Here is a 20392-nt window from a genome sequence, read left to right as displayed (position 1 = left end):
AATGGACCTCACATAAATGAAATAATTGCAGGATATTTTTTCATTATTTACAGAAATTTTATTTTCATATAATTAGTACACTAGCAGCCCGAGTTCCGAAACAAATAATTTTCGGAAGCTAGAAATACATAATAAAAACTAACTCAAATTACCCATGTCTATTCACTTTCAGCTTTTTTGCACGATAAACAACAAAGCTGTCAAAATTAATAAATGAGCAAATGGCATTACGGAAGTGTTTATTTGCTCTGGTTTTAATAAAAGCAACGGCAAATAGGTGCAGTGAATAATATACAATGCACCCCGGCCACACGCAAATGAAAAAAAATTGTATATGTGTTTTATGCTAAATAATTAATTTGGCCGCTTGGATTTCTAGCACATGCAGTATTGTACGATGGAAATCCCTTAATAAAACTTCATATTTCTGGAACCACTTCCAATTTAAAAAAAATTAATTGCATTTCTGGATTTCCCGTATTTAAATACGTATTTCATAAGCAGGTTGATTCTGAGTTGTAGCATTAAGTTTTGAGCTACCGTATATACTCGAGTATAAGCCGAGGTACCTAATTTTACCACAAAAAACTGGGAACATTTATTGACTCGAGTATAAGCCTAGGGTGGAAAATGCAGCAGCTACTGGTAAATTTCCCCATTCCGGTACTCATTGCCCCCTCATCCCAAATCCTGGTATGTATGGCACCCCTCATCCAAAATCCTGGTATCTATGGCCCCCCCTCATCCCCAATCCTGCTATGTATTGACCCCCTCTTTCCCCAATCCTGCTATGCATGGCCCCCTCATCCTCAATCCTGCTATGCATGGCCCCCTCATCCCCAATCCTGCTATGTATGGCACCCCTCATCCCCAATCTTGCTATGTATGGCCCCCTCATCCCCAATCCTGGTATGCATGGCACCCCTCATCCCCAATCCTGCTATGTATGGCCCCCTCATCCCCAATCCTGCTATGTATGGCACCCATCATCCCCAATCCTGGTATGTATGGCCCCTCATCTCCAATCCTGGTATGCATGGCACCCCTCATCCCCAATCCTGCTATGTATTGACCCACTCTTTCCCCAATCCTGGTATGCATGGCCCCCTCATCCCGAATCCTGCTATGCATGGCCCCCTCATCCCCAATCTTGCTATGTATGGCCCCCTTATCCCCAATCCTGGTATGCATGGCACCCCTCATCCCCAATCCTGCTATGTATGGCCCCCTCATCCCCAATCCTGCTATGTATGGCACCCCTCATCCCCAATCCTGCTATGTATGGCCCCTCATCCCCAATCCTGGTATGCATGGCACCCCTCATCCCCAATCCTGGTATGCATGGCACCCCTCATCCCCAATCCTGGTATGCATGGCCCCCTCATCCCCAATCCTGGTATGCATGGCCCCCTCATCCCCAATCCTGGTATGCATGGCACTCCTCATCCCCAGTCCTGGTATGTATGGCACCCCTGATCCCCAATCCTGAAACAAAAATAAACACTTCTACTCACCTACCTCACCTCTACTCCAGCGCTGCATCCTGTTCTGCCAGCAGCTCATGTCAGCAGCTGAGCAGCGTATGATGTCACTGCCATGCGCCCTCAGACACCGAGGTGAGGTTCCGGGATATTCACTCCTCTCCACACCAGGATTATGGGCGTGGAGAGGAGTGAATATTAATTTTCTTTAATAGTGGGCACTATCAATCGCAGCCATGGCTCAGTGATCCTGTGTGCCTGCTACTAAAGAGAATGAATATTCACTCTTCTCCACACCCATGGGAGTGGAGAAGAGTGAATATTAATTTCCTTTTAGCAGCAGGCACACGTGGTAGCTGCAGCAGCTAGCTATTGCGTGTGCCCCGCTCCTCCACCGCCGCAACCCCCCCGCCACCACCACCACTATCCACTACCACTATCCACCACTGGAATGTATATACGTACTTGAGTATATACCCGAGTATAAGCTGAGGGGGACTTTTTAGCACAAAAAATGTGCTGAAAAAGTCGACTTATACTCGAGTATATAAGGTAATCAGAAAAGAACAGATCAATAGAATCTGTGTTGGTAATGGCAGAGCCAGAGTAAATCGGACTCACCTTAAAATTAAGCTCTTTATGTAGTAAGATATTGCGCGTTTTTTAGAGAAATCAGATTTTAAAAAAATGCTACGATCTAAGGGGTTAATGTTACGAGTAACTTACAGGGTAGCACACACATCCTGCTGCAGCTCATCACACCCAGCTAATATTTGACTTCCACAGGCTCCTGATTAAATGGGTGGGGATAAGTCACAGGTAGCACCTGCTCTCCCATCAACTGGGCACAGGCGCTCCACCTGGTATTGTGTGCTCAGCGCTGCCACCTAGTGGTCAGATCCTGCACTGAAGAATTGTGTATTGATCAAACAATTGGTGCAGAGAGAGTGAGATGTCTGCAATTAAATGAGCTCTGCTATGTGCAAAAATGAGGGGAGTTTTCTCCAAAACATCGCAACCCATCAGATCTAAGTAGTCACTATTAGGCTAGAGAAAAACAAAAGTCGCTTTTCATCCAGAAATGGATCCGATAGAAATAAGTATACGTCCTTTATATCTTCAATTCCTTTTAAATGCACTCCTGGCTTTTCCTCAATAAAGTTCCAAAAACTTGTGACGGAGACAGCCAAGTCTTACATTAGAGCGTTGTGTCCCTTTAAAGTGGCCCCTGAGCATTCAGGGCCCCTATCCTACACATCTGATAAATCTAACACATTGTATATATTTTGTAAATATCACTCATGTTCAGAGACCATTTCTATTTAAACTGTTCCAAAAAAATTTAAAATACAATTTACTCCATGTGAGGTCAATATTCGGCGCCATCTGGTGGTCGCTTCTGTTTTTTTCCATCTTTGACTTCTGTTTGAAGTATTTATGGAGGGATTTCAGACCTCGTTTAATCCCCTTCTAATAATTTCTTCCTTCTGGTTCCTTCTAGCATCAGATCTCTACAAATGTTCACTGCTCATTGTGGTTACAATGTAGCGATCTGCATTAATAAATGGCTTCATGTGATATCATTTTGTACAGTTTTCTGTATTTTGTGATTGCAGAAAATTTTGTGATTAAACATTTTTAATCTCTTCCACATGGTATAGAAAATACTGCTTGTAGGTCCATTATTACGTGCTAGTATATAAAATTCTTATTATATCTTTAAAATGTCAAGAGCCCTGCTGTTCTGATACAGAGTTTTCAACTCCCTCCATATATATTGATTTAAATAATAAAATTCTGACTCCCAGCAGCCTCCACTAGGGAAAGCTCACCGTATACCGAGATGCATGATAAGATTCTGTCTGCAGTCACCACTAGGGGGAGCTCACTGTATACAGAGACACATGATAAGATTCTGTGTGCAGCCACCACTAAGGGGAGCTCCCTGTATACAGAGATACATGATAAGATTATGTCTGCAGCCACCACTAGGAGGAGCTCCCTGTATACAGAAATACATGATAAGATTCTGTCTGCAGCCACCACTAAGGGGAGCTCTCTGTACACAGAGATACATGATGAGATTCTGTCTGCAGCCATCAGTAGGGGGAGCTCCCTGTATACAGAGATACATGATAAGATCCTGTCTGCAGTCACCACTAGGTGGAGCTCCCTGTATACCGAGATACATGATAAAATTATGTCTGCAGCCACCACTAGACGGAGATCCCTGTATACAGAGATACATGATAAAATTATGTCTGCAGCCACCACTAGAGGGAGATCCCTGTAAACAGAGATGCATGATAACATTCTGTCTGCAGCCACCAGTAGGTGGAGCTCCCTGTATACAGATGCATGATAAGATCCTGTCTGCAGCCACCACTAGGGAGAGATACAGAGCTGTTTGCTAACACCACTAGGGGGAGCTCTCTTTTTACTGACATACAGAACTGTCCAATTTTTTGTGCAAATGTTGCACTGTAAGAATGCTTTCAAAAATAGTGTGAAGTTATAACACTGTAGTATATTTTTATCAGTTAACAAAATGCAAAGTGAATGAACAAAAGGCAAGTCAATTCACTATTTTCTGTGATTGTCCTTTGCCTTAATAAATGTTCTTCTAAGTTCATTTTCACACAATTTTTAAAAGAAATCAATAGGAGGTTGTCCCAAACATCTTGGAGAAGTGACCCCAGATATTCTGTGTATGAGCTTGTGCGGATCCTTCTATCTGTTCATGTTCACTTCCAGGACTCCTCGTTCTTCTATTATGCCACAGGTCATACACCATGGAAAGACTGTGCACATCAATAATACACAAGGTAGTTATACTGCATCAGCAAGGTTTTCCAAGATAAAAATTCTAGAGCAGACTGGGGTTTTAAGCTCTTTTGAAGAAGCACCAAGATATCAGCATTGTTGAGGACTGTAGACGCAGTGGTCGGAAAAGGAAACTTAGTGCAGTAGATGAAAGACATATCAAGCTTGTTTCCCTTAGAAATTGGAAGATGTCCAGCAGTGCCATCAGCTCAAAAATGGCAGCAACCAATGGGACACAGCTATACCCATATACTGTTTGGACACATATGGCCAGAAATGGTCTTCTACGGAGAATTGTGGCCAAAACCCAAACCTTTGACATGGAAACAAGACCAAGTGATACAACTATGCAAGAAAACATAGAAACTGAGGTGTACAAAAATGTCAGCCGGTCTCTGGACTGATGAGTCATATTCTGAATTATTTGATTCTAACAGAAGACACTTTGTTCCTAAATGAATGGAGAGCAGAGCAGCTCAACAATGAATATCTGCAGGAGCAGTAACGCACGGTGGGGCTGCCTTTCAGCAAATAGAGTTGGGGATTTGGTCAGGATGAATGGTGTCCTCAATGCTGAGAAATACAGGCAGACACTTATCCATCATGTAATACCATCAGGAGGCGTCTGATCGGTTCCACATTTATTCTGCAGCCGGACAATTACCCCCAAAATCCAGCCAATGTTATTAAGAGCGAGGAATCCTGGAAGTGATGATCCGGCCCCACAGAGCCCTGATCTCACATCATCCAGTCTGTCTGGGATCACATGAAAAGACAGAAGGATCCGCACAAGCCTCATACACAGAAGATCTGGGGTCAGGTATCCAAGATGTTTGGAACTATCTCCTGTCTAATTAGTTTAAAATACTATGTACAAATGATGAGAAGAAGTGGTGGAGGCGAAGCCGGTCACACCAAGTATTGATGAGATTTAGATTTCTCTTTTATTTCTTCAATTTGCAGTTTTACATAGTAGTGCACATAAGCTTTTGTCTGCAGCCACCACTAGGAGGAGCTCCCTGTATATAGAGAAATATGATAGGATTGTGCCTGTAACCAACATTAGGGTAAGCTCTCTGTGTAATGAGATACATGATAAGATTTTGTCTGCAGTCACCACTAGAGGGAGCTCCCTATATACAGAGATACATGATAAGTTCCTGTCTGCCGCCACCACTAGGGGGAGCACCCTGTATACAGAGATACATGATAAGCTCCTGTCTGCAGCCAGTACTAGGGAGAGCTCCCTGTATACAGATATACAGGATAAGATCCTGTCTGCAGTCACCACTAGAGGGAGCTCCCTGTATTCAAAGATACATGATAAGCTCCTGTCTGCAGCTACCACTAGGGGGAGCTCCCTGCCTGTATACAGAGATACATGATAAGCTCCTGTCTGCAGTCACCACTAGGGGGAGCTCCCTGTATACAGAGATACATGATAAGCCCCTGTCTGCAGCCACCACTAGGGGGAGCTCCCTGTATACAGAGATACATGATAAAATTTTGTCTGCGGTCACCACTAGGGGGAGCTCCCAGTATACAGAGATACATGATAAAATCCTGTCTGCAGCCACCACTAGGATGAGCGCCCCCTATACAGAGATACATGATAAAATCCTGTCTGCAGCCACCACTAGGGGAGCTCCTTGTATACAGAGATACATGGTAAGATTCTGTCTGCAGCCACCACTAGGGGGAGCTCCCTGTATACAGAGATACATGATAAGATTCTGTCTGCAGCCAGTACTAGGGGGAGCTCCCAGTATACAGAGATACATGATAAGATCCTGTCTGCAGCCACCACTAGGAGGAGCTCCCTGTATACAGAGATACATGATAGGATCCTGTTTTCAACCACCACTAGGAGGAGCTCCTTGTATACAGAGATACATGATAAGATTTTGTCTGCAGTCACCACTAGGGGGAGCTCCCTGTATTTAGAGATACATGATAAGATCCTGTCTGCAGTCATCACTAGAGGGAGCTCCCTGTATACAAAGATACATGATAAGATCATGTCTGCAGCCACCACTAGGGGGAGCTCCCTGTATACAGAGATACATGATAAGATCATGTCTGCAGTCACCACTAGGGGGAGCTCCCTGTATACAGAGATACATGATAAGTTCCTGTCTGCCGCCACCACTAGGGGGAGCACCCTGTATACAGAGATACATGATAAGCTCCTGTCTGCAGCCATTACTAGGGGGAGCTCCCTGTATACAGAGATGCAGGATAAGATCCTGTCTGCAGTCACCACTAGAGGGAGCTCCCTGTATTCAAAGATACATGATAAGCTCCTGTCTGCAGCCACCACTAGGGGGAGCTCCCTGTATACAGAGATACATGATAAGCTCCTGTCTGCAGTCACCACTAGGGGGAGCTCCCTTTATAAAGATACATGACAAGATTTTGTCTGCAGCCACCACTAGGGGGAGCTCCCTGTATACAGAGATACATGATAAAATTGTATCTGCAGTCACCACTAGGGGGAGCTCCCTGTATATAGAGATACATGATAAGATCCTGTCTGCAGTCACCACTAGAGGGAGCTCCCTTTATACAGAGATACATGATAAGTTCCTGTCTGCAGCCACCACTAGGGGGAGCTCCTTGTATACAGAGATACATGATAAGATCCTGTCTGCAGCCACCACTAGGGGGAGCTCCCTGTATACAGAGATACATGATAAGCTCCTGTCTGCAGTCACCACTAGGGGGAGCTCCCTGTATAGAGATACATGATAAGATTTTGTCTGCAGCCACCACTAGGGGGAGATCCCTGTAAACAGAGATACATGATAAGATTCTGTCTGCAGCCACTAGGGGGAGCTCCCTGTATACAGAGATACATGATAAGATTCTGTGTATATACATAGCATTATAAATCATTTGGGGGAGGCAGGGAACAGTTTTAAGCATAAGACAATTGTGACTAACTCTACTTCATGGCACGGAGTATGGTATTCTTATAGACAAAGTCTACCTTAATATTATGGAAGCACTGGGGGTAAGAAATATGTGTGACTTGTTACAGGCCTTGTTACACTGAAGAGGAATGGTTCCTAGAAAAGGAAGTACATTAATCTGTGGTTCCAGACGTGAGGTTCCATCATCTTTATTAAAGTAACACCCCAGACAATATTGACACAGTGACTCCATATAGTGTCCTCCGGATCTCTGGATCGCGCTCTGCTCTCTTACGTCTTGTACTACAGATATCGCAGTATACACATTTTAATCAGTGTTCCCTGAATCAGGTAATTTTGGAATATATCTTTATTTTCTATATTCATTCCCATTTTTCGGTTTATTTTGTGCAGTGCAGATAAAATGTCCTGACTTGAGTCTCTGATCTAATGATATCTCTGTTCAGCGTCCTGCCCTAAGAGATAAATACAATTGAAATAAAACCCGAACAGGATCCATAAACAGCAGACAGTTTTTTTCTATATTATACATTAAATGAACTGAAAATAAAAGATAAACTGAAAAAAATGAAGACCACCTCACATCCGATCATAAGACATAAGATCCCGATAGAGGCAATCAGCATAATAAAGCCAAAAGAACAGAACCAGAAAACCTAACCGGTCCAGAAGGACACGATGAGACCGAGCACAGAGACAGCAACATGTTTAATGAACAAAAGCCTTGGGAAATGCCCCTGAATACTCCATGATCTGCACTATGATTACAGCTCTGGTTTTCCTCCGGGATCAGACACAAAGGTAACAGCCATTACAATCCATAGTGGTTGTCATTTCTCATCCATTACAGGAGAATCTATTGATTCCTCGCTAAATACTTTACAATAAAAAAAAATATTAGGTGTGAAATGTTTTGTTTTTTTAATTACTTTCAATGCGTAAGTTACATAGTAACACAATTATAGTGAACAAGTATATACTGTCCGTATAGTTCTATATAGTGTCTGAGTAACAGTTCTATATAGTGTCCGAGTAACAGTTTTATAAAGAGTCCGAGTAACAGTTCTATAAAGTGTCCGAGTAACAGTTCTATAAAGTGTCCGAGTAACAGTTCTATATAGTGTCCGAGTAACAGTTCTATATAGTGTCCGAGTAACAGTTCTATAAAGTGTCCGAGTAACAGTTTTATAAAGTGTCCGAGTAACAGTTTTATAAAGTGTCCGAGTAACAGTTTTATAAAGTGTCCGAGTAACAGTTTTATAAAGTGTCCGAGTAACAGTTCTATAAAGTATCCGAGTAACAGTTCTATAAAGTGTCCGAGTAACAGTTCTATAAAGTGTCCGAGTAACAGTTCTATAAAGTGTCCAAGTGACAGTTCTATATAGTGTTTGAGTAACAGCTCTATATAGTGTCCGAGTAACAGTTCTATATAGTGTTCGAGTAACAGTTTTATAAAGTGTCCGAGTAACAGTTTTATAAAGTGTCCGAGTAACAGTTCTATAAAGTGTCCGAGTAACAGTTCTATAAAGTGTCCGAGTAACAGTTCTATAAAGTGTCCAAGTGACAGTTCTATATAGTGTTTGAGTAACAGCTCTATATAGTGTCCGAGTAACAGTTCTATAAAGTGTCCGAGTGACAGTTCTATAAAGTGTCCGAGTAACAGTTCTATGTAGTGTTTGAGTAACAGCTCTATATAGTGTCCGAGTAACAGTTTTATAAAGTGTCCGAGTAACAGTTCTATAAAGTGTCCGAGTAACAGTTCTATAAAGTGTCCGAGTAACAGTTCTATAAAGTGTCCAAGTGACAGTTCTATATAGTGTTTGAGTAACAGTTCTATAAAGTGTCCGAGTGACAGTTCTATAAAGTGTCCGAGTAACAGTTCTATGTAGTGTTTGAGTAACAGCTCTATATAGTGTCCGAGTAACAGTTTTATAAAGTGTCCGAGTAACAGTTTTATAAAGTGTCCAAGTAACAGTTCTATATAGTGTCCGAGTAACAGTTCTATAAAGTGTCTGAGTAACAGTTCTATAAAGTGTCCGAGTAACAGTTCTATAAAGTGTCCGAGTAACAGTTCTATAAGGTGTCCGAGTAACAGTTCTATATAGTGTTTGAGTAACAGCTCTATATAGTGTCCGAGTAACAGTTTTATAAAGTGTCCGAGTAACAGTTTTATAAGTGTCCGAGTAACAGTTCTATAAAGTGTCCGAGTAACAGTTCTATATAGTGTCCGAGTAACAGTTCTATAAAGTGTCCGAGTAACAGTTCTATAAAGTGTCCGAGTAACAGTTCTATAAAGAGTCCGAGTAACAGTTTTATAAAGTGTCCGAGTAACAGTTCTATAAAGTGTCCGAGTAACAGTTTTATAAAGTGTCCGAGTAACAGTTTTATAAAGTGTCCGAGTGACAGTTTTATAAAGTGTCCGAGTGACAGTTTTATAAAGTGTCCGAGTGACAGTTCTATAAAGTGTCCGAGTGACAGTTCTATAAAGTGTCCGAGTGACAGTTCTATAAAGTGTCCGAGTGACAGTTCTATATAGTGTTTGAGTAACAGCTCTACATAGTGTCCGAGTAACAGTTCTACATAGTGTTCGAGTAACAGTTCTATAAAGTGTCCGAGTGACAGTTCTATAAAGTGTCCGAGTAACAGCTCTATATAGTGTCCGAGTAACAGTTTTATAAAGTGTCCGAGTAACAGTTTTATAAAGTGTCCGAGTAACAGTTTTATAAAGTGTCCGAGTAACAGTTTTATAAAGTGTCCGAGTAACAGTTCTATATAGTGTCCGAGTAACAGTTCTATATAGTGTCCGAGTAACAGTTCTATATAGTGTCCGAGTAACAGCTCTATATAGTGTCCGAGTAACAGCTCTATATAGTGTCCGAGTAACAGCTCTATATAGTGTCCGAGTAACAGCTCTATATAGTGTCCGAGTAACAGCTCTATATAGTGTCCGAGTAACAGCTCTATATAGTGTCCGAGTAACAGCTCTATAAAGTGTCCGAGTAACAGCTCTATAAAGTGTCCGAGTAACAGCTCTATATAGTGTCCGAGTAACAGTTCTACAAATTGTCCGAGTAACAGCTCTATATAGTGTCCGAGTAACAGCTCTATATAGTGTCCGAGTAACAGCTCTATATAGTGTCCGAGTAACAGTTCTATAAAGTGTCCGAGTAACAGCTCTATATAGTGTCCGAGTAACAGTTCTACAAATTGTCCGAGCAACAGCTCTATATAGTGTCCGAGCAACAGCTCTATATAGTGCCCGAGTAACAGTTCTATATATTGTCCAAGTAACAGCTCTAAATAGTGTCCGAGTAACCGTCCTATATAGTGTGCGACTCGCACATGCGAGTAACAGCTCCATATAGTGTCCGAGTAACAGCTCCATATAGTGTCAGACACTATATAGAGCTGTTACTCTGACACTATATGGAGCTGTTACTCGCACACTATATAGAACTGTTACTCAGACATTATATATAGCTGTTACTCTAAGTAACAGTTCTATATAGTGTTCGAGTAACAGCTCTATATAGTGTCCGAGTTATAGCTCTATATAGTGTCAGAGTAACAGCTCTATATAGTGTCCAAGTCACAGTTCTATATAGTGTCTGAGTAACAGTTTTATAAAGCGTCCGAGTAACAGTTTTATAAAGCGTCCGAGTAACAGTTTTATAAAGCGTCCGAGTAACAGTTTTATAAAGCGTCCGAGTAACAGTTTTATAAAGCGTCCGAGTAACAGTTTTATAAAGCGTCCGAATAACAGTTTTATAAAGCGTCCGAGTAACAGTTTTATAAAGCGTCCGAGTAACAGTTTTATAAAGCGTCCGAGTAACAGTTTTATAAAGCGTCCGAGTAACAGTTTTATAAAGCGTCCGAGTAACAGTTTTATAAAGCGTCCGAGTAACAGTTTTATAAAGCGTCCGAGTAACAGTTTTATAAAGCGTCCGAGTAACCGTTTTATAAAGCGTCCGAGTAACCGTTTTATAAAGCGTCCGAGTAACCGTTTTATAAAGCGTCCGAGTAACAGTTTTATAAAGCGTCCGAGTAACAGTTTTATAAAGCGTCCGAGTAACAGTTTTATAAAGCGTCCGAGTAACAGTTTTATAAAGCGTCCGAGTAACCGTTTTATAAAGCGTCCGAGTAACCGTTTTATAAAGCGTCCGAGTAACAGTTTTATAAAGCGTCCGAGTAACCGTTTTATAAAGCGTCCGAGTAACAGTTTTATAAAGCGTCCGAGTAACAGTTTTATAAAGCGTCCGAGTAACAGTTTTATAAAGCGTCCGAGTAACAGTTTTATAAAGCGTCCGAGTAACAGTTTTATAAAGCGTCCGAGTAACAGTTTTATAAAGCGTCCGAGTAACAGTTTTATAAAGCGTCCGAGTAACAGTTTTATAAAGCGTCCGAGTAACAGTTTTATAAAGCGTCCGAGTAACAGTTTTATAAAGCGTCCGAGTAACAGTTTTATAAAGCGTCCGAGTAACCGTTTTATAAAGCGTCCGAGTAACCGTTTTATAAAGCGTCCGAGTAACAGTTTTATAAAGCGTCCGAGTAACCGTTTTATAAAGCGTCCGAGTAACCGTTTTATAAAGCGTCCGAGTAACCGTTTTATAAAGCGTCCGAGTAACAGTTTTATAAAGCGTCCGAGTAACAGTTTTATAAAGCGTCCGAGTAACAGTTTTATAAAGCGTCCGAGTAACCGTTTTATAAAGCGTCCGAGTAACCGTTTTATAAAGCGTCCGAGTAACCGTTTTATAAAGCGTCCGAGTAACCGTTTTATAAAGCGTCCGAGTAACAGTTTTATAAAGCGTCCGAGTAACAGTTTTATAAAGCGTCCGAGTAACAGTTTTATAAAGCGTCCGAGTAACCGTTTTATAAAGCGTCCGAGTAACCGTTTTATAAAGCGTCCGAGTAACAGTTTTATAAAGCGTCCGAGTAACAGTTTTATAAAGCGTCCGAGTAACAGTTTTATAAAGCGTCCGAGTAACAGTTTTATAAAGCGTCCGAGTAACCGTTTTATAAAGCGTCCGAGTAACCGTTTTATAAAGCGTCCGAGTAACAGTTTTATAAAGCGTCCGAGTAACAGTTTTATAAAGCGTCCGAGTAACCGTTTTATAAAGCGTCCGAGTAACCGTTTTATAAAGCGTCCGAGTAACAGTTTTATAAAGCGTCCGAGTAACAGTTTTATAAAGTGTCCGAGTAACAGTTCTATTTACCGTACTGTGCAAATCGTTTAGGCTGGTGTGGAAAAATAAAAAAATACCCAAAAGAAAACATCGTGCCAGGAACAAAGTAATACTCAACTACTAATAAAAAAAATCTATTTTTAGTTTAACAGATATTAAAAGACAAGGTATAAAGACATAAAAGACTACAATTTGATGGGTGAGTTAATCAGGGAAAAATTCACAGATATACATGTATATACACATAAGTGTCTAATATACAGATATAGTAATTATAGCTTTAATTAATAGTTAGTTTTTATCAATTAACAAAATGAAAATTGAATGTACAAAAGTGAAATGTAAATCTCATCAGTAATTTGGACTGCCTGTTGCCTCCATCCGTGATCAGTATCTGGTGACCTCCCATTGCCTCCATCATCAGAATCTGGTGACCGCCAGTCGCCTTCATCATCAGTATTCTGTGACCGCCAGTCACCTGCATCATCAGTATCTAGTTACCACCCGTCACCTCCATCATCAGTATCTGGTGACCGCCCATTACCTCCATCATCAGCATCTGGTGACCTCCCATTGCCTCCATCATCACTATCTGGTGACCGCCCGTCGCCTCTGTCATCAGAATCTGGTGACCGCCCATCGCCTCCATCATCAGTATCTAGTGACCACCAGTTGCCTCCATCATCAGTATCTGGTGACCGCCCATCTCCTCCATCATCTGTATCTGGGGATCTCCCTTCGCCTCCGTCATCAATATCTGGTGACCGCCCGTCGCCTCCATCACTTCTTCTTCTCATCACTTGTACACTGGTTATGAAGGATCTCGGCAGGAGATAGTTCCAAACATCTTGGCGCACTTCCCCCAGATCTTCTGTGTATGAGGCTTGTGCGGATCCTTCTGTCTCTTCATGGATCCCAGACAGACTGGATGATGTGAGATCAGGGATCTGTGGGGTCGAATTATCACTTTCAGGATTCCTCATTCTTAATGACATTGGTTGGATGTTGGGGGTTGTTGTCTGGCTGCAGAATAAGTTTGGAGCCAATAAGACGCCTCCTGATGGTATTATGTGATGGATAAGTATCTGCCTGGATTTATAAGAGTTATACATAATGTCCAAATAACAGTGCTTTGTAGATTCCAAGTAAGGCCACGTTCACACATTCAGTATTTGGTCAGTATTTTACGGTGAAAAATACAGAAGTGGTGACGTGTTTCTATTATACTGTACGTTTCCTCTAATTGTTCCTCTCCTGATTTTGGCTTACAAATACTGATTTATAATACTGACCAAATACTGAATGTCTGAACGTGGCCTAACAGTTTTATATAGCATCCAAATATTAGTTCTTAGGTGCTGATGAAAGTGAACCCTACAAAATTCTCCATATTTCTGAATAAATAATACATAAATACTACATAAAATTTTCGCACACGTCATAAAAGTAGATAAGGAAATGAGTAAAAAATATTAGATTTTGTCATTTTTTTAAATGAGAAAAATGATTCAATATCATATAACTGTGTGTGGTAAAAGTAAGTGAACCTTTGCTTTCAGTATCTGGTGTTACCACCTTGTGCAGCAATAACTGTATATAAACGTTTCGGAGTCGCCGGGGATATTCTCATTTTCCGTTGTGAATGCTTGGAGCTATTGCAGTTGGCTAGCTTCCTCTCTAGTGTCCTTGGAGGACGTTTGGTGTTATCTCACTGGTGTCTGGGCAAGCTAAGTTTCCCTCCTTTGTTTGTCTCCCTTGTTGTCTTTAGTTTATAGTGGGGACTGTCCAGTGCTCACCCCCCTTTCCAGGGCCAAGCCCTAGGGATATACAGGGCTTAGGTTTCCTGCTCAGCGATTGGTGTGGAACCAATATAGGGATGGTAGGGTAAGCCAGGTGTTATTAGATCTGCCTAGGGGTCTCCACTCCCCCTTTGCCTAGTGTCTGGGCTTCCTTCCCCTTAGCCCTTTGTGTTACACTTAATCTTTCCCACACTGTGCGTGACACTGTGACTAAATGACTTGTGGCTTTGGGTCGTTGTTTTGCTACATGAGCCACATTCTCTTGAGATTTAGCTTATGGACCGTTGTCCTGACATTTTCCTTCAGAATTTGCTGGTAGAATTCTGAATCCATTGTTCCATCAATTATTGTCAGGTATTTCTGGCCCAGATACAGCAAAAAGGCAGCCCTCTGGCTTGTCCATGTGATTTTTAGCAAACTGCAGATGGGTAGCAATGTTCTTTTTGGACAGCAGTGGCTACCTTCTTGCAATCCTGCTATGCACACCGTTGTTGTTCTGTGACATCCTAATGGTGGACTCAGGAACATTAACAGTAATAATGGGAGAGAGGCCTTTAGTTGCTTAGGAGTTAACTTAGGTTTCTTTGTGACTTTTCAGACAACTTGTTCTCGTAGTGATTTTTGTTGGTCGACCACTCATGGGGAGGATGATAATGGTTTAAAATGTCCTCCATTTACGCACAATCTGTCTGACTGGGGATTGGTGGTGTCGAAACACTTCAGAGATTTCTTTTTGTAACCTTTTCCAGCAGAAGAGCAACAACAGCTCTTCTTCTGAGGTCCTCAGAAATTTCCTTTGTTCCTGCCACAATTCTCTTCCCTGAATGTTTGTTGTGAAAATCAGACTTTAATAGATCCCTGTTCCTTAAATATAAAAGGTTGCCGTCTCACACCTGATTGTCTTCCCATTGACACCAGACTCTAATTTCAAATGATCTGCTGATCCTAAATGTTCACATACTTTTTTTACTCACAGACATCTGATATTGGATAATTTTCCTCCCCCCCCCCCCAAAAAAAAATAGGAAAGTCTATTATTTTTGATTCATTGTTTTTATTTAGTTCTTTATCTATTTTCTGGAATTTTGTGAACATTTAATGTAATTTTAGGTGAAATTTTTGAAGAAATCTGGAAAATTCTAAAGGGTTCATAAACTTTTAAGCAACACTGTATCATGTGCAAATAACAGTTTTTTATGAAGTTCAAATAACAACTATATATGGTGTCCAAATATCACTTTTATATAGAGTCCAAATAACAGTTATAGTGCCTTTGAAAAGTATTTATGCTCCTTGAACTTTTCCACATTTTTTCATGTTACACCCACAAACTTAAATGTATTTTATTAGGATTTTCTGTAATACCAACACTAATTAGCAAGTATTTTTGAAGTGTAAAGGAAATGATACAGGGTTTTCTAATTATTTTATAAATATAAATCTGACAATTGTGAGGTGCATTTGTATTCAGCCCCTTGTAGTCTGATGCCCCTAAATAAAATGCGGAGTGATCAATCGCCTCCATAAGTCACATATTTAGTAAATTGAGTCCACCTGGGTATAGTTTCTTCTCAGTATATCTACAGCTGTTCTGTGAAGGCCTCAGAGGTTTGTGTGAGAACATTAGGGATCAAACAGCATCAGGAAAACCAAGGAACACACCAGATAGGTCAGGGATAAAGTTGTGGAGAAGAGTAAAGCAGGGTTAGGTTATAAAAAAAATAGCCCAAGCTTTGAACATCTCATGGAGCACTGTTCAATCTATTATCCAAAAGTAGAAGGAGTATGGCACAACCTACCAAGACATGGCCGTCCACCTAAACTGACATCACAAGCAAGTAGAGAAGCAGCCGAGAAGTCCATGGTCACTGGAGGAGTTGCAGAGATCCACAGCTCAGGTGGGAGGATCTGTCCACAGGACAACTATTAGTCGCATACTCCACAAATCTGCCCTTTATGGAATAGTGGCAAGAAAAAAGACATTTTTGAAAGCAAGCCATAAGAAGTCCCGTTTGCAGTTCGCAAAAAGTAATGTAGAGGACGCAGCGAGCATGTGGAAGAAGGTGCCCTGGTCAGATGAGACCAAAGGAGAACTTTTTGGGCTAAAAGCTATGTGTGGTGGAAAACGAACACTGCACATCACCCTGGAAACACCATCCCCACCGTCACACATGGTGGTGGTAGCATCACGCTGTGGGGAGGCTTTTCTTCAGCAGAGATAGGGAAGCTGGTCAGAGTTGATGGGAAGATGGATGGAGCTAAATACAGGGCAATCCTGGAGGAAAACCGGTTAGAGGCTGTAAAAGACTTGATACTGGAGCATAAGTTCACCTTCCAGCAGGACAATGACCCTAAACATCCTGCCAGAGCTACAATGGAGGGTTTAGAATCAGAGCATATTCCTGTGTGAACGACACAGTCACTGTCCAGACCTAAAACCAATGAGAATCTGTGACAAGACGTGAAAATTGCTGATCACAGACGTCTCCTTCCAATCTCACTGAGCGAGAGCGAGTGTACAAAGGAGACGGGCAAAATGTCACCTCTAGATGTGCAAAGCTGGAGAGACAGACCCCAAAAGACTGCAGCACAGAAAGCTGGAGAGACAGACCCCAAAAGACTGCAGGGAAAGCTGGAGAGACAGACCCCAAAAGACTGCAGGGAAAGCTGGAGAGACAGATCCAAAAAGACTGCAGCAGTGATTGTAGCGAAAGGTGGTCCTACAAAGTACTGACTTAGGGGGGCTGAATACAAATGCACATCACAATTTTCAAATTTATATTTTTAAAATATCTAGAAAACATTGTATCATTTCCTTTATATTTCACAAATACTTGTTACTATATGTTGGTATCACATAAAATCCCAATAAAATACATTGAAGTTTGTGGGTGTAACATGAAAAAATGTGGAAAAGTTCATGGGGTATGAATACTTTTTTAAGGCCCTGTATATGAAATGAAAGTTCTATATAGCGTCATCCACTTAACAGTTCTATATAAGGAACACTTGGCAGTTCTATATAATGTCCTAATAACGGCTTTATATAGTGCCCAGGTAATGACCGTGTGACAGCGCCACATGGTGCACAATTAATACCGCTATAGTGTAGCTTAATATTAAATGGTGCATGATATAAGTTTCCGCTAAGCCACAACTATCACAAAGTTTGGAGCCCACTGGCGGCACCGGGTAGTGGGGGCTTTTTGCCCTTTCTGCCATGGACTTGCCCTGCACATAAGCTCAGGCGGAGTGACCTGCGGCATCGTGCCTCCTCCTCCTCCTCCCTGTTTCTCATCTCCTTTATGATGCTGAGAATTGATGGTTGCTGGATAAACCTGCCCAGAAAACATAATGAGACAGACGGACAGGGAGCGCGGAGGGAGGAGGCAGAGGCAGTGAGTGGGAGCAATGCTCAGGTTGTACCACCACAGATCCAAATCCACAGAGCCGAGGAGGAGACGCTGACAGGAGGCTGCCATGCAAGTGACCATCACCAGAGATACAGATGTAGCAGAGCTGAACGGGTCGTGTCCCTGTCTGAGGCTGCAGTGTTCGCTCTTCACTATGTGAGTGCAGATAGCACATGGCCAAACGCTGAACTGGGCTCTGCTGCATCTGCACAGAACCAAGACGGAGACGGATCAAGCACCACCGCCATCCATACGGGCAAGAAGAGACGTCAAGGAGGCAGCTGGGGACCTCCAAAGAGACAGCACTGTGCCAAAGAGACTGCATGCCCTGTGGATGTGACAGCCCGTCTCTCCCAGCTGTTTCCTCCCCCTCAGCCAATCCTCACTCCTTCTGTTTGTGAGTCTCATCCTTCCTCCCCCGCCCTGGGCGGCTGGTCCCTGAGCATCCCTGAGAAAGAGAGGGAGCGAGAGAGAGGGGGAGGAGAGAGAGAGAGGGAGAGAGAGAGAGGAGACAGGAGAGAGGGCTGTGTCTGCTCGTCACGTCCGGAGACATCCCAGAATGATCCCAGATCCGAGACCCCAGTGACGGGGAACCTCCTCCGTGCGTCCCCCCCTCTCTCCTCCTCTCTCCTCTTTTTTTCCTTCTTTCCCCCCTTTCTCCATCCTTTCTCCTTTCCTCTGCCCCTTCCTCCATCCTCCGATCCTTTCCTCTCCCCTCTCTACCTTCCTCCAGCCTTCACCGTCCTCCATCCATCACCCCAAGTGGCGTCTCTGTGTCATCCCCCCAAATCTCCAGCTCTCTGCACCCACAATCTCCATCCCACACAGTGATCAGCATGGGCTGCATCGGATCCCACAGCGCAGGTAAGAAGCCGCTCCACGCCACACACAGCACGCCGAGGAGGGGGCTGCAAGGTGAAGACCCTGGACCATGAGACACTGCAACACACCAAACACGAGACTACACACTGCACACTGAGGAGGGGGCTGCAAGGTGAAGACCCAGGACCACGAGACCCTGCAACACACCAAACACGAGACTACACACTGCACACTGAGGAGGGGGCTGTAAGGTGAAGACCCTGGACCATGAGACCCTGCAACACACCAAACACGAGACTACACACTGCACACTGAGGAGGGGGCTGTAAGGTGAAGACCCTGGACCATGAGACACTGCAACACACCAAACACGAGACTACACACTGCACACTGAGGAGGGGGGTGCAAGGTGAAGACCCTGGACCACGAGACCCTGCAACACACCAAACACGAGACTACACAATGCACACTGAGGAGGGGGCTGTAAGGTGAAGACCCTGGACCATGAGACACTGCAACACACCAAACACGAGACTACACACTGCACACTGAGGAGGGGGGTGCAAGGTGAAGACCCTGGACCACGAGACCCTGCAACACACCAAACACGAGACTACACAATGCACACTGAGGAGGGGCCATCAAGGTGAAGACCCTGGACCACGAGACCCTGCAACACACCAAACACAAGACTACACACTGCACACTGAGGAGGGGGCTGCAAGGTGAAGACCCTGGACCGTGAGACACTGCAACACACCAAACACGAGACTACACACTGAGGAGGGGGCTGCAAGGTGAAGACCCTGGACCATGAGACACTGCAACACACCAAACACGAGACTACACACTGCACACTGAGGAGGGGGGTGCAAGGTGAAGACCCTGGACCACGAGACCCTGCAACACACCAAACACAAGACTACACACTGCACACTGAGGAGGGGGCGGCAAGGTGAAGACCCTGAACCACGAGACCCTGCAACACACCAAACACGAGACTACACACTGCAGACTGAGGAGGGGGCTGCAAGGTGAAGACCCTGGACCAAGAGACCCTGCAACACACCAAACACGAGACTACACACTGCACACTGAGGAGGGGGCTGCAAGGTGAAGACCCTGGACCATGAGACACTGCAACACACCAAACACGAGACTACACACTGAGGAGGGGGCTGCAAGGTGAAGACCCTGGACCATGAGACACTGCACACACCAAACAGGAGACTACATACTGCAACACACCAACCACGAGACTGCACACTGCAGCACACCAACCATGAGAATACACACTGCACACAACCCGGACACGAGACTACACACTGCAACACAACCCAGACACAAGACTGCACACTGCAGCACACCAACCATGAGACTACACACTGCACACAACCCGGACACGAGACTACACACTGCACACAACCTGGACAAGAGACTACACACTGCAACACACCAAACCATGAGACTGCATACTGCAACACACCAACCACGAGACTGCACACTGCAACACACCAACCACGAGACTACACACTGCACACAACGCGGACACGAGACTACACACTGCACACAACCTGGACAAGAGACTACACACTGCAACACACCAAACCATGAGACTGCATACTGCAACACACCAACCACGAGACTGCACACTGCAACACACCAACCACGAGACTACACACTGCACACAACCCGGACACGAGACTGGACACTGCACACTGTGGAGGCTGCAAGGTGAAGACCCTGGACCACGAGACACTGCAACACACCAAACCATGAGACTACACACTGCAACACAACCCGGACACAAGACTGCTCACTGCAACACACCAACCATGAGACTGCACACTGCACACAACCCGGACAAGAGACTGCACACTGCACACAACCCGGACAAGAGATTACACACTGCACACAACCCGGACATGAGACTACACA

At 43.5% G+C, this 20392-nt stretch overlaps 1 protein-coding gene across 5 annotated transcripts in view; it reads left to right on the top strand.

The window, feature by feature from the left end:
- FAM131B (family with sequence similarity 131 member B) overlaps positions 1-20392 on the top strand; it is a 281063-nt gene that overhangs the window by 114132 nt on the left and 146539 nt on the right. For 3 of the 5 annotated variants that reach the window (XM_073684778.1, XM_073684776.1, XM_073684774.1), the window contains exon 1: positions 18030-18496. The exons of the other annotated variants lie outside the window; for them this stretch is intronic. In XM_073684778.1, coding sequence (XP_073540879.1) covers positions 18469-18496 — 28 coding nt within the window. In that variant the 5' untranslated portion in view covers positions 18030-18468. Of the gene's footprint in view, positions 1-18029; positions 18497-20392 lie in introns of those variants that run through there. 5 annotated transcript variants of the gene reach the window in all.

Source organism: Phyllobates terribilis, unplaced genomic scaffold (assembly GCF_046119375.1).
Source record: "Phyllobates terribilis strain yellow unplaced genomic scaffold, ASM4611937v1 Scaffold_5__5_contigs__length_657084704, whole genome shotgun sequence".
NCBI classification, from domain to species: domain Eukaryota; kingdom Metazoa; phylum Chordata; class Amphibia; order Anura; family Dendrobatidae; genus Phyllobates; species Phyllobates terribilis.
The sequence above is the reverse complement of the archived record's forward strand: the minus strand, read 5'-3'. Positions and strand labels throughout refer to the sequence as shown.